The 13,442-nt window shown below is 53.7% G+C and overlaps 1 protein-coding gene across 1 annotated transcript in view; it reads left to right on the top strand.

Moving 5' to 3' along the window:
- Positions 1 to 6,279, top strand: part of TCHP (trichoplein keratin filament binding) — a 19,211-nt gene extending 12,932 nt beyond the window's left edge. Inside the window, exons 11-13 of the mRNA XM_017879690.1 lie at positions 1,157 to 1,342; positions 2,071 to 2,214; positions 4,791 to 6,279. Coding sequence (XP_017735179.1) covers positions 1,157 to 1,342; positions 2,071 to 2,214; positions 4,791 to 4,823 — 363 coding nt within the window. The 3' untranslated portion in view covers positions 4,824 to 6,279. The remainder of the gene's footprint in view (positions 1 to 1,156; positions 1,343 to 2,070; positions 2,215 to 4,790) is intronic.
- Positions 6,280 to 13,442: the final 7,163 nt, after the last annotated feature.

Below are 13,442 nucleotides of genomic sequence, written 5' to 3'. Positions count from 1 at the left end.
GACGGCCGTGAACTGGAGGACATAACTGCTTTCCTGGTCAGTGTGTACACTGTGTGTGGAAGACACACCCCAAGCGCAGGGAAATCTGGGAGAAGAGAGTGCCTTATCCATGGGCTGAAAGCTGTTGTAAAGTGGTTTTGAATGAGAAACTCTATGTTGTGTCTGGTAGTATGCTGTATTTTGGAATCCACAGGAAATCGGGTCCCGATTTGGTGATGTTTTGCTCTTGTAAATACTAAGAATTCTTTTTTTTTTTTTTTTTTTTTGAGACGGAGTCTTGCTCTCTCGCCCAGGCTGGAGTGCAGTGGCCGGATCTCAGCTCACTGCAAGCTCCGCCTCCCGGGTTCATGCTATTCTCCTGCCTCAGCCTCCGGAGTAGCTGGGACTACAGGCGCCCGTCACGTCGCCCGGCTAGTTTTTTTTTTGTATTTTTTAGTAGAGACGGGGTTTCACCGTGTTAGCCAGGATGGTCTCGATCTCCTGACCTCGTGATCCGCCCGTCTTGGCCTCCCAAAGTGCTGGGATTACAGGCTTGAGCCACCGCGCCCGGCCAATACTAAGAATTCTCCAATGCCTTTTGATGTTCCTCCTGATGGCGACCACTTTCTGTCCCCCCAGCCCTGCAGCGTCACTGTGGTGAGTGTCAGGTGGCTTCTTGCTCCTGACTGTGGCCTGGGCTGGAGTTGAGGTGTCACACGGCTCTGGGGCCAGGTCTCAAACACAGCAGGTTCAAAAGGTTAGAGGATCACCCCGGCTCCGCCTCTGGTCATCTGTGTGGCTTGTGGCTCTCTTGTTTTTGGAACCCTCTGATAGGAGGGAGACTCACTTTGTTGCTGCAAGGTTTCTGTGTCCCTGGGGAGAGCGCTCCATCCCGTCTCCTTTGATTTCTTTGGCACTCAGCTGTCTCTCCATAATACACAGTCTGGATACATTTTGTGTGTGTTGGGGTGCAAGGGAAATGCGTCTTGTATACTGGCAGGCGTGGCCGGCATGAGAGCGAATCCTGTAGTCTGGCTCTGCCTCTGTCTGCGCACTTGGGCCTGAGGCCCAAGGATGAGGCTGGGCCTTGCTGTAGCTGCAGCCTGTCCAAGGCTTGTGGAACCAGGATCTGTTAGGGTCAGCCTCAAAGCTGCCCTTTTCTTTCTGCCGAGGTTAGGTTCTGACAGGGAGGCAACAGCAAATACAAGAGAAGATTGAACAGAACCGACGGGCACAAGAGGAGTCCCTGAAACACAGGGAGCAACTTATTCAAAATCTCGAGGAGGCGAGAAAATCAGCTCGTCGCGAGAAAGAGGAGAGTGAAGAACTGAAATCGGCCAGGAAGCAGGAGCTGGAAGCCCAGGTGGGGCTGAGCCCGAGGGCAGGAGGCAGTGGGCCTGCTGTGGGTCTCGCATCATCCTGGGACAGGGTTCAGAGGCCCTGGACTGCCTGGCAGGGCTTGTGTGCATTTGAGAACACAGTGCCCCCTTTCCATCCCAGCTGCAGTCCTCATGCTCTTGACTGTGGCTTCTTTCCCTCCATATCCTCCATGTCGTATGGGTGAGGCCGGCACTGCTGTCTGTTCTCTTTACTCTGTCTGCTTCTGCAAATAGTTGGCTTCCTGGGGGCCACAGTTCTCTCTTCATTTCAGTCCTTGATACATAAGACAGAACAGTCGTCCAAACACCTGGCCACATGCCGAGCTTTTCACGAGGTACATGCCACGCGTATAGCCTCCAGCTTTCCAGAAGTTACACGCTACACATACAGCCTCTCCAGCTTTGCATGAGGTACATGCCATGTGTAAAGCCTTTCCAGCTTTCTACGAGGTACACGCCATCCATACAGCCTCTCCAGCTTTCCACGAGGTACACGCCACGCGTGTAGCCTTTCTAGCTTTCTATGAGGTACATGCCATGTGTACAGCCTTTCAAGTCCCGTGTGCTCCCTTCCGTTCCTTGGCACCTGCACTGCTATTGCTCAGCTGGATTCTCCAGTCTGGGTAGGACCGCAGGCTTACCCTCCTCATCAGAGGCGGGGCTCTGCCCTGTGGGCCTTGTCTCGGGGGGTGACTTTGCTCTTGGCACCCAGGTTGCAGAACGTCGGCTGCAGGCATGGGAAGCAGACCAGCAGGAGGAGGAGGAAGAGGAGGAGGCCCGGCGGGTCGAGCAACTCTCAGATGCCCTGCTGCAGCAGGAGGCAAAGACTATGGCCAAGCAGGGCTACCGGCCCAAGGTAGGAAGTCTGCCAGGAGACAGGCCAACACCGGCAAGACATACTCTGCCCAGCCCCTGCTCCCCTGGGCCTGCTCATCGCCCTGCGATGACTCTGCTCTCTGGCCATCCGGGTTATTCCTTGTTCCTCTTCTCTTGTATTCCTCTTTTCCCTGACCAGCAGGGAGCCCTGACGCAGGGGCTGTTCCAGTCCTTGGTTGGGCCTCAAACCTTGAAGTGATTTTGCTCTGGCCTCTGCCTACGAAGCTGCATGCCGGTCCACCCTCTTTGGGCAATCTAAGAAGAGCTGTGGCCACAGCTGCTGAGAGGGGTCAGAGCAGTAGGTCTAGGCTCCAACTGCTGAGACAGCAAAGCCGGGTGAACAGGAGACCGGCCCCCTCCTCCTCTCCCTCCCTACCGCCCTCCTCCTCTCCCTCCCTACGGCCCTCCTCCTCTCCCTCCCTACCGCCCTCCTCCCTTCCCTCCCTCCCTCCTATGGGTGTCCTCCTCCCCTCCTTCTGTCCTGTGGGTGTCCTTCTCCTCCCCTCCCTCCCTCCTGTGGGTGTCCTCCTCCTCCCCTCCCTCCCTCCTGTGGGTATCCAACTCCTCCCCTCCCTCCGTCCTGTGGGTGTCCTCCTCCTCCCCTCCCTCCCTCCTGTGGGTATCCAACTCCTCCCCTCCCTCCCTCCTGTGGGTGTCCTTCTCCTCCCCTCCCTCCGTCCTGTGGGTATCCAACTCCTCCCCTCCCTCCGTCCTGTGGGTGTCCTCCTCCTCCCCTCCCTCCCTCCTGTGGGTGTCCTCCTCCTCCCCTCCCTCCCTCCTGTGGGTGTCCTCCTCCTCCCCTCCCTCCCTCCTGTGGGTGTCCTCCTCCTCCCCTCCCTCCCTCCTGTGGGTGTCCTCCTCCTCCCCTCCCTCCCTCCTGTGGGTGTCCTCCTCCTCCCCTCCCTCCCTCCTGTGGGTGTCCTCCTCCTCCCCTCCCTCCCTCCTGTGGGTGTCCTCCTCCTCCCCTCCCTCCCTCCTGTGGGTGTCCTCCTCCTCCCCTCCCTCCCTCCTGTGGGTGTCCTCCTCCTCCCCTCCCTCCCTCCTGTGGGTGTCCTCCTCCTCCCCTCCCTCCCTCCTGTGGGTGTCCTCCTCCTCCCCTCCCTCCCTCCTGTGGGTGTCCTCCTCCTCCCCTCCCTCCCTCCTGTGGGTGTCCTCCTCCTCCCCTCCCTCCCTCCTGTGGGTGTCCTCCTCCTCCCCTCCCTCCCTCCTGTGGGTGTCCTCCTCCTCCCCTCCCTCCCTCCTGTGGGTGTCCTCCTCCTCCCCTCCCTCCCTCCTGTGGGTGTCCTCCTCCTCCCCTCCCTCCCTCCTGTGGGTGTCCTCCTCCTCCCCTCCCTCCCTCCTGTGGGTGTCCTCCTCCTCCCCTCCCTCCCTCCTGTGGGTGTCCTCCTCCTCCCCTCCCTCCCTCCTGTGGGTGTCCTCCTCCTCCCCTCCCTCCCTCCTGTGGGTGTCCTCCTCCTCCCCTCCCTCCCTCCTGTGGGTGTCCTCCTCCTCCCCTCCCTCCCTCCTGTGGGTGTCCTCCTCCTCCCCTCCCTCCCTCCTGTGGGTGTCCTCCTCCTCCCCTCCCTCCCTCCTGTGGGTGTCCTCCTCCTCCCCTCCCTCCCTCCTGTGGGTGTCCTCCTCCTCCCCTCCCTCCCTCCTGTGGGTGTCCTCCTCCTCCCCTCCCTCCCTCCTGTGGGTGTCCTCCTCCTCCCCTCCCTCCCTCCTGTGGGTGTCCTCCTCCTCCCCTCCCTCCCTCCTGTGGGTGTCCTCCTCCTCCCCTGCCTCCCTCCTGTGGGTGTCCACCTCCTCCCCTCCCTCCCTCCTGTGGGTGTCCTCCTCCTCCCCTGCCTCCCTCCTGTGGATGTCCTCCTCCTCCCCTCCCTCCCACTTGTGGGTGTCCTCCTCCTCCCCTCCCCTTCCTCCCTCCTGTAGGGTCCTCCTCCCCTCCCCTCCCTCCCTCCCCTCCCTGCCGTGTATGTATCTGTTTCTCTGCCTCTCCGTGTCTTTGTTCCTGGACCTCTCTTCACGGCACCATGGGGAGCACAGAGAAGCAAATGCTGCCTCCCCTGCCCTGAGGAAGCTGATGACTGAAGCACCCCCGCTGTTGGTTGTCCCCTCTGCCCTCCTTTACCCGGGGCCACCCTGACCTCCTGGTGCCTGGAGTGCATTCCCCAGGACACACGCTGCAGAATGAGGGCTGGCTCCCTCGTGGTCCGATGACACTGGGAAACGGAGTGAAACAGAATTAGAGCAGGCGTTTGCTGTAGGCCACTTGCCCTCATACACTGACTCTCACAGGCACAGGGAGCAGCATTTCCTAAACCCACTTGGCCATGGATCAATGAGAGTGTCAGGGTCAGGGTTTCACAGATCATATGTGAAAGTGTTTCTTAGGGCTAGTACTCAAAACTAAAAAGTTAGCAAGTGCCTCATTTATGGCTTAGGGTCAGACTTTCTCAGCTGGAAATGAAACAGCTGTTTATATTGTTCTTTTAGCTTGTAGTTAAAACAAGGCTAATTCCTCATGCTCCAGATACTGCTGATCTGATCACTCTTATGTTTTCTTTCTTTTCTCAGCCTTACGGACATCCAAAAATTGCTTGGAACTGACTTCATGGGTACCATAAGCACAGAGAACAAGGGATGCTGAGGCTTCTGATCCCAGCCGCCAGGCAGTCTTACAGGGCTCTGTTACAGTCGGTGCCCGGGGCACTGTCGGGCGGCTCAGCAGTGCCTGCTCAGGTTCATCATTGAAAGCATCCAGGGTTTGGCCAGACATTAGGTGTTGTGGTCTGCAGCACCTGGTGAGAGGCCCTTTCATGCCTTTCTTACCCAAGCAAGGGTCTTTGATGGGCACGTGTTTACGGCGCTCCTGCATAGTCTTGTAATATATTAACAGTCGCATCAACTCAAGGTCAATACTAAGAGCCACAGGTGGTACCTGTGATGGGGCACGTGGTTTCCTGTTGTCTCACCTTTAATTGTCAACCTCCAGTGTTGACTGTAGAAATGTGAGGAAAGCTTTTCAGTTTTTAAAATTGCCATTTAAACTTAGTCTGTTAAAACCACCCTAGAGGTCCTGGTGCAGTGGATTTCAGAGTTTATTAATTTTGTGGTCCCAAAAGGATTACATCTTTTGTATTCCGGAAGAAAAGAACTGTGAACAAATTAGAACCCTGGAACAGTCTGACGTCTGTGGACGCATTCCAGAAAGTGGCAAGAGATGAGTCTTTCCTCCTTCAGGAAGCATTTCGGTAGAATTTCCATAGAGCATTGTCTGTGAGTGACTGATCCCAACATGTATGTTACCAAGCCCCAAAAGGAACCTCAAGCTGGGTGTGGTGGCACGTGCCTGTAGTCCCAGCTACTCGGGAGGCTGCGGCAAGAGGATTGCTTGAGCCCAGGAGTTCGAGTCCAACCTGGGCAAAAGAGTGAGACCCCATCTCTAAAACCAAAAAGGTACCTTAGAAGGTCACCTGGTTGGCTAACCTTTTAAAGGCAGGGGTGTGACACGTGGGGCCTCTAGTGTCTTGGGAATGTCTTGGCTACACGTAGCCTTCTGGGATATATGTGCCCAGAGGGAGAAGCACTGAACCTGAAGAAACTAGATGAGACTCGGAACCACAGACCGGCCAGAAATCCCTCCCACCATTATATGAGTGTGATACAGGTTGCCATTCATTTCTACAAACAGGAACAAGTTCCTAGCAGCGATAATATTATGACTTGTATTTTTACTATACTCTTCCTCTGAGGTTTAGTTTTCATCACATTGTTTTCAAGATTCCACATCTCCGTAAATTACAGCTAATTATAGGGCATTGTTCCATGGTTATTAAAAACCAGAGTTTATTAAAAATCCTGAGTCTAAGGGCTGCCTTATCTTTCACTTCCATTGTGCTGTAGAAACAGATTGAGCTGCAAACCATGTCCTTCATCTCTTGTTCATTTTCTTGCAACTCTTTGGCTCTGATCACCTGAGCAGCGCGTTCATCACGCATGCTCTCTCTTGCGTTCCTCGTTTCAGATTCTAGTAATTGTGAAATAAAAGCCTGCTTCGACAGCATGGCTTCCCGGCTTTGTTATGGATTCTCTGATTGACTGCTGTAAAGTGCATTGTTGGTGACAGGCTTTTTACTGATTTAATCCACATCTCCCACATACAGGCTTGGCTGTTTTCTATGACTGATCACATTTTATAGGTTATATTCATTTTTCTTAGGAAAATAGTTTCTCCCTTCTTTCTATTGGAACCTCAGTGAACTGAATTTAAACTTTTTTTTTTGAAACAGGGCTTTGTTCTGGCACCCAGGCTGGAGTGTAGCAGCGCAATCTCAGCTCACTGCAACCTCCACCTCCCAGGTTCAAGTGATCCTCCCACTTCAGCCTCCCCAGTAGCTGGAACTACAGGTGTGTGCCACCAGTCCTGACTAATTTAGTAGAGGCAGGGCTCTTGCCATGTTGCCCAAGCTGGTCTCGAACTCCTGGGCTCAAGTGATCCTCCTGTCTCAGCCTCTCAAAAGTGCTAGGATTACAGGCATGAGCCACCATTCCTGGCTTGAATTTTTTTCTTTTCTTTTCTTTTTTTTTTTGATACGGAGTCTCACTCTTGTTGCCTAGGCTGCAGTGCAATGGTGTGATCTCGGCCCACCGCAGCCTCTGCCTCCTGGGTTTAAGTGGTTCACCTGCCTCTGCCTCCCGAGTAGCTGGGATTACAGGCATGAGCCACCACACCTGGCCAATTTTGTATTTTTAGTAGAGACAAGGTTTCTCCATGTTGGTCAGGCTGGTCTGGAACTTCTGATTTCAAGTGATCCACCTTCCTCCTCTGTCTCCCAAAGTGCTGGGATTAGAGGCGTGAGCCACCACGCCCAGCCTAATTTTTTGTTTTTGAAGCCTGGTGGTAATCATTAGCATTAAAATTATGTTACACTGGTTCACTGCCCTAATTAAATGTTTCTGCTCTGCAGTGGTCAAAAATAATTTGTTTTCTAAACTTAAAGTTTCCACTGTCTTACTATTTCTACTGTGGCCCATACACCTCTGGGCCCAGAGTATTTGCGTTTTGTATTTTTATTGTATTGTAGTTACCGATACCTATATGGGTTTTATTGTATTGTAGTTACCGATACCTATATGGGTTTTATTGTTGCTAAGCACCTTTTTCTACTGACTCGAAGTAAGTAGTTTCTAGGTTATTCTTCGGCAGATTCTTCTACAAAGGTCCATTCCTTCAGTACAGATGGTGCTGAAACCACTGCTAGGAGATACTTCTTGCACTGATACTGAAGTGATAACTTGGCTGGGCACAGTGGCTCACGCCTGTAATCCCAACAATTTGGGAGGCCAAGGCGGGCAGATCACAAGGTCAGTAGTTCAAGACCATCCTGGTCAACATAGTGAAACCCTGTCTCTACTAAAATACAAAAGGTTAGCCGGGCATGGTGGCGCTTGCCTATAGTCCCAGCTACTCGGGAGGCCGAGGCAGGGGAATTGCTTCAGCTGGGAGGTGGGGGTTGCAGTGAGCCGAGATCATGCCACTGCATTCCAGCCGAGGCGACAGAGCAAGACCCCATCTCAACAACAACAAAAAAACCCTCGCTTTCTGCTCCTCGTTCAGCACATTCTCTCTAGGGAAGGTACTAGGCCTGGGAAGTCACAGCTGACCACGAACAAGAGTCAGACGCTGGAATCAGACACACGGATGAGCAGACCTCACTGGCAGACACAGCCAGTGTGTCTCTAATGGGGCTGAAGAGATGTTTGTGCAACACATACAGTCTATACATCCATATTTATGGATATGATTTTTTCATCGGGGTTTTAGGTAGTTTTGGTGTTCATAAAATAGAGCAATCATTTAAAAGATATTGTAAAGCCTTTAAAAACATTGGCCTTAGCAGTTCTTGATGACCTCGACTGAATTCAGCCATGATGCTCTGTGGAGTTGGATTTTAGGGAACTGATGTTACATTGTAATGTCTTCCTTTTAGAGGGATGTTCACTTGATGCCTTAATATCACTCAGAACACAGTGTCTACCCCAAAGGATACATCCCTGGTTTTTTCAGCAGGTAGCTGGAGTTTTTTTACCGCCCTGGTAGCTGTAAATTCACTATCATTCGTTTGTTCATGGTCACTTGTTTGGTTTTCGGTATTTTTGTATTAAAATGGAGTTGCTGGAATCCTCCATGCGCATAACTTCCAGTGCCGGCATTCCAGGTGATCTCCAGCAGAATGACTGGAAATGGGCCACTTTCCGCATGACAGCCATCAGGCTCACGATGGAAAAGCCTGGATTTATGTCAGGATGCTGCCTTGACGCTGCCCTAGAGCTGTTTTTCTCATTTTCTCCCACTTAACTGATCTAAACACTGCAGCTCCCTTTTCTTCATTTCCCCTATTCTTCACTCCCATTTCTTCATTCCCCTCCTCCATTTCCATCTAGAAACGCTTATGGTAGGAGGCTGGCGGGCGGGGGTGCCCCGTGTGAGGGTGCTCAAGCTGTGTGGCACTGCAGTTCCTGCCGCTGACTCCTGGCTCCTGAGACAAACCAAGCATCTGGCCCTAAGTAGCTGGCCACCGATGCTGGCTTCCAGCTCACATGTACAGCTCTTGATCCATCGGGGTTGCTGATACACATGGGGTTCTGTGGGTACTTTGCAGTTACTGTGGCCTCTGCTGGTCATAATGGAGCAGTGCTAGTTTTCTGGGCCCAGGGCTCACCACACAGGCCCTCCTAGGTGATGTGAGCCAGGCCTCTGCCTTCTGTTGCCATCCTCACGTCAGTAACTCCTGGCTCTGCAGCTCTAGTCCAGATTCTGATGTCCCTACCACTTTGACATCTCCACGGTGTCTCAAAGGCGCCTCAAGCTCAACGTAGCCAAGACTAATGAGTGATCTCCCCCAGACCCCCATCAGAAAACCCCAGACACATCTAGCCCTTCTCCAGTGTTCTCAGATAAGTGCCTGGTGATGCCATCTATTCTGACAGTTGATTATGCCTTAGACCGAGAGCACTGGGTCCTGCTGGCCTCCTGAACCTGTGGCCATCCACTTTGCTTTCACGTCCACCCTTCTTGTCACCAAACCAGCCCATTTTTTCCTTCGTTGTACAGAGATCATTTACAAACACACACCTGAAATGAGAATCGTCCACCTTCTTCAGTGGCTGCTGCATTTAGTACCAAGAACCAAATCTTTCCCTGGTCTACAAGACCCTGTCCTGACCGGCCCTGCAGAACTTTCTGGAAATGTACTGCTCTGCCTTCTGACCCAGGAGATGGAAATACCAGATTGGTACAAAGATGTTGTTCACAGCATTAGTATGGTAACAGCAACGGATAACCTAGACGTCCTAGACATCCAACACCAAAAGGCATGCAGTGCATTAAAGAGGAATGGAAAAGTTACGGAGAAATGTTCCTGCCATGTGAAAAAGTTAAGGCCAGCACTTTGGGAGGCCGAGGCAGGAAGATTGCTTGAGCCCAGGAGTTTGAGATCAGCCTGGCAACATAGTGGGACCCTGTCTAAAAAAAAAAAAAAAAAGAAGGCATGGTTGTTCACACCTGCAGTCCCAGCTACTTGGGAGGCTGGGGCAGGAGGATCGCTTGAACCCGGGAGATGGAGGTTGCGGTGAGCTAAGATCACGCCATTGCATTCCAGCCTGGGCAACAAGAGCGAAACTCCGTCTCAGAAAAAAAAAAAAAATGCATGGAGCTCAGAAGGCCATACTGTTTCTGCCAATAGGATGCTGCTGAGGAGTCCGCCTGCCTGGGGTGGAACTGGCCATGGCTTTCTGCCTTTGGACTTGGACTTGGGCAGGATTTCCATTGCTTCTGGTGGAAGCAGGTCAACTCCTGGCTGCGCCTCATTCCCCAGCACTCCCTGGACTGGGAGGCTCTCCCTCAACTCTGGGGATGGGGTGGACCAGCCTGTGCCATGCCCTGAAGGAAGGCCTCTGCTTCTGGCAGCAGGCGCAGGGCCACTCCTTCCAGAAGGGCTGCCGTGGGGAAAGTCACTGTGCTTGTGAACGAGGCTCCTCGAATCACTCCAGCAGTTGAACTGGGCAGCGTCCTCCACACACACAGAGTTCCGAGTCTTACTTGGGCAGTGGTTACTGAAGGTCTCAATTTGAAACAAACAGAAAAGACGAGAAATATTTGGGGCAGAAGTAAGGAATTGAAAGACAAAATACAAACCCGGCCACCCAGGCTCTATTCCTGCGAGCCTCCTCCCAAGTCGAGGAGAGGACCACACAGTAAGCAGCACCTCCAGGGGCCTCCCTGCTCTGACCCTCCCAGAAAAGAGGACTGGGAGGAGATGGGAGCCCTCAAGTCTCTGCTCCACACCTCCTTCCCACCACACCCCTGCCAGGGTCGCAGCTGTTCCTGACCCTCTCCTGGTTCCAGAAGGCCTGCTGTCCTTGGCCTGGACCTCCACCTGTGTCAGTCGAGCCCTGGGGTTAAGAGTACAGGCTCAGTGCCCTCACTTGCTCCAACATGAACTGGGCTCCAAGGGCCGAGCCTCGGTTTCTCATCTGCAAAACAAGGGTGGTTTTAATTCCTACTTGTGAAGCCTGCTTTCATAACTGACTGGGAAATGCCCAGTGCACTTAGCCCAGTGGCTGCTCGGAGTGCAGGTGTCAGCTCAGCCCCTCTGGTCTGAAAGCAACAGGCCGGGCTGGGGAAGAACCTGAAGTGGGGTCCTGGGAAGGGGCGGTGTGAAGAGGGGAGCAAAGAACAGTTTGCATCCCCGGGCCCAGAGGGGAGGGCAGTTTCCATCCCCTGGCCTGGAGGGGAGGACGAAGGTACCACTCGGGCCTGGGGATGGAAATTGCAAAACTGAGTTAGACTTCAAAACGCCTCCATGAAGGGCCAGGCACGGTGGCTCACGCCTGTAATCCCAACACTTTGGGAAGCCAAGGTGGGAGGATCACCTGAGGCCAGAAATTCGAGACCAGCCTGGCCAACATGGCAAAACCCCATCTCTATGAAAAATACAAAAATTAGCCTGGTGTGGTGGCTTGTGCCTGTAATCCCAGCTACTCAGGAGGCTGAGGCAGGAGAATTGCTTGAGCCTGTGAGTTGAGAGGTTGCAGTGAGCTGAGATTGCACCACTGCACTCCAGCCTAGGCGACAGAGTGATAAAAAAAAAAAAAAAAAAAGGTAGTGTGAAAAAGATGACGGCCGAGCACGGTGGCTCACGCCTGTAATCCCAGCACTTTGGGAGGCTGAGGCGGGCAGATCACCTGGGGTTGGGAGTTTGAGACCAGCCTGGCCAACATAGTGAAATCCCATCTCTACTAAAAATACAGAATTAGCTAGGCATGGTGGCGCATGCCTGTAGTCCCAGCTACTCGGGAGGCAGAGGCAGGATAATTGCTTGAACCCAGGAGGCAGAGGTTGCAGTGAGCCAAGATCACGCCATTGCACTGCAGGCTGGGCAACAAGAGCGAAACTCCGTCTCAAAAAAAAGAAAAAAGAAAGAAAGAAAAAGATGAATTGCTAACAGTGTTGGAGCAGGTAGACAGTCATCTTGGAAAATAATAAAGTGGAATCCCTCCCTACCTTTAAAAAAAAAAGCACTCCTGTATGTAAAGTGTTCTGGGAGAGATGGGGCTCACAGGACTAAGCCAGGCCAAGAGGCCAGGGCTAGGTGAGTGGGGTTCTGAAGGAAAGGGCAGTGGAGAGCCAGGCCCAAGGGGGCCTGTGGAATGACACAAAGGAGGGGAAAGATGAGCCCCAAGAAGGGAAGGTAGGGGTTGGGTGAGAAGAGGGACTTTGGAGGAGGAGACGTGGTCTTTGGTGAGAAGCCTCCTTTGGGAGAGAAATGAGGCTGAGAAGTTCTGAGCAGGTTTGAGTGGTTTGAGGAACTGGAGAGACAGCAGCTGGGGAGCTGTGAGCCCAGCAGGGGCCTGGGTGTGGGGCAGGACGGATGGTGGGGCAAGTGGAAGGATGAGGCGAGGGTCCAGGCCAGCCTCTTCTCATCTCCAGCAGCCCCTCCCTTTGGGATTTGGTGGGAATCTGACATACATACTTTGAACACAGCTGGAACCACCGGGCCTGGACTGAAGTAGAGCTCTGGCTCCTGATTCCGTGACTGGCTAGCAGATGCTGGGACCCCCAGAGTCCATGGACCACAAGGAGCCGTTCCTGGACAACATCACACGCCCAGCCTGCTGGACAGCGAGCCGCTCCTCAGATGGTCACCGAGTGCACTTCTGCCCTAACAGCTTCAGGGGATGGAGACTGCTGCGGCCACAGTGTTGTGAGCAAGGGGACAGGCGCTCAGACAGTCCTTCCAGTCGGCCATTCAACAAGTGCGAGAGAAGTCCAGGCACCAGCCCCCTGCTCGAGGGCCTCCAGGCTGTGAGGGCACCAGCTGTCAGGGCTGTGAAAGGCATCTGTTTACGTAGCCTGTTGCCTACCTGCCCCCCATATCTAGACTCATGGGGAGGAGCCTTTGAGGCACTGCAGTGCAGCCAGCCCAGCAGCACCAGCTCCACGTGGAGGCCACCTTCCCCGACTCCACTGTTTTGTTTTGTTTTGTTTTGTTTTTTTAAACAAAGTTTTTTGAAACAAAGTCTCGCCCTGTCGCCCAAGCTGGAGTGCAGTGGTGTGATCTCGGCTCACTGCACCGTCTGCCTCCCAGGTTCAAGCGATTCTCCTGCCTCAGCCTCGAGAGTGGCTGGGACCACACCTGGCTAATTTTTGTATTTTTAGTAGAGACGGGGTTTCACCATGTTGGCCAGGCTGGTCTCGAACTCCTGACCTCAGGTGATCCACCTGCCTTGGCTTCCCAAAGTGCTGGGATTACAGGCGTGAACCACTGCGCCCAGCCGCGACTCCATTGTTGATGGTAGTGTCTGCTGCCGTTATGCTGATTGCAGCAGGGAAGCACAGCTGGGGCTGCACACTCCATGGAGCCACTGGGAGCCCTACCCCTTCTGGGTTGGAATGGGAGCTCTCCGTGCTTCTGCAGCCACCAAAACCGCAGCTGCAGACCCAGGCCTCCTGCTCCAGGAGGGTGGGGCTGCTGCCGCCCACATTGAAGTTGTGGATTTGAGCCTCTTTGTGCTCTTGGGCTCTTGGGGGAGCCAAGAAGAGACGGGATCTGCCCTCCTGGGTGCAGCTGCAGCCACTGGACCTATGACCTCCTGCTCCATGAAGCAGGCAGGAGCCGGGGACAAGCGGCAGCCCTCCCTCTTCTGAGTTGGTGGGGCGGGAGC

The sequence above is a fragment of the Rhinopithecus bieti genome, unplaced genomic scaffold, assembly GCF_001698545.2.
Source record: "Rhinopithecus bieti isolate Rb0 unplaced genomic scaffold, ASM169854v2 scaffold_11933, whole genome shotgun sequence".
NCBI lineage: Eukaryota > Metazoa > Chordata > Mammalia > Primates > Cercopithecidae > Rhinopithecus > Rhinopithecus bieti.
The sequence above is the reverse complement of the archived record's forward strand: the minus strand, read 5'-3'. Positions and strand labels throughout refer to the sequence as shown.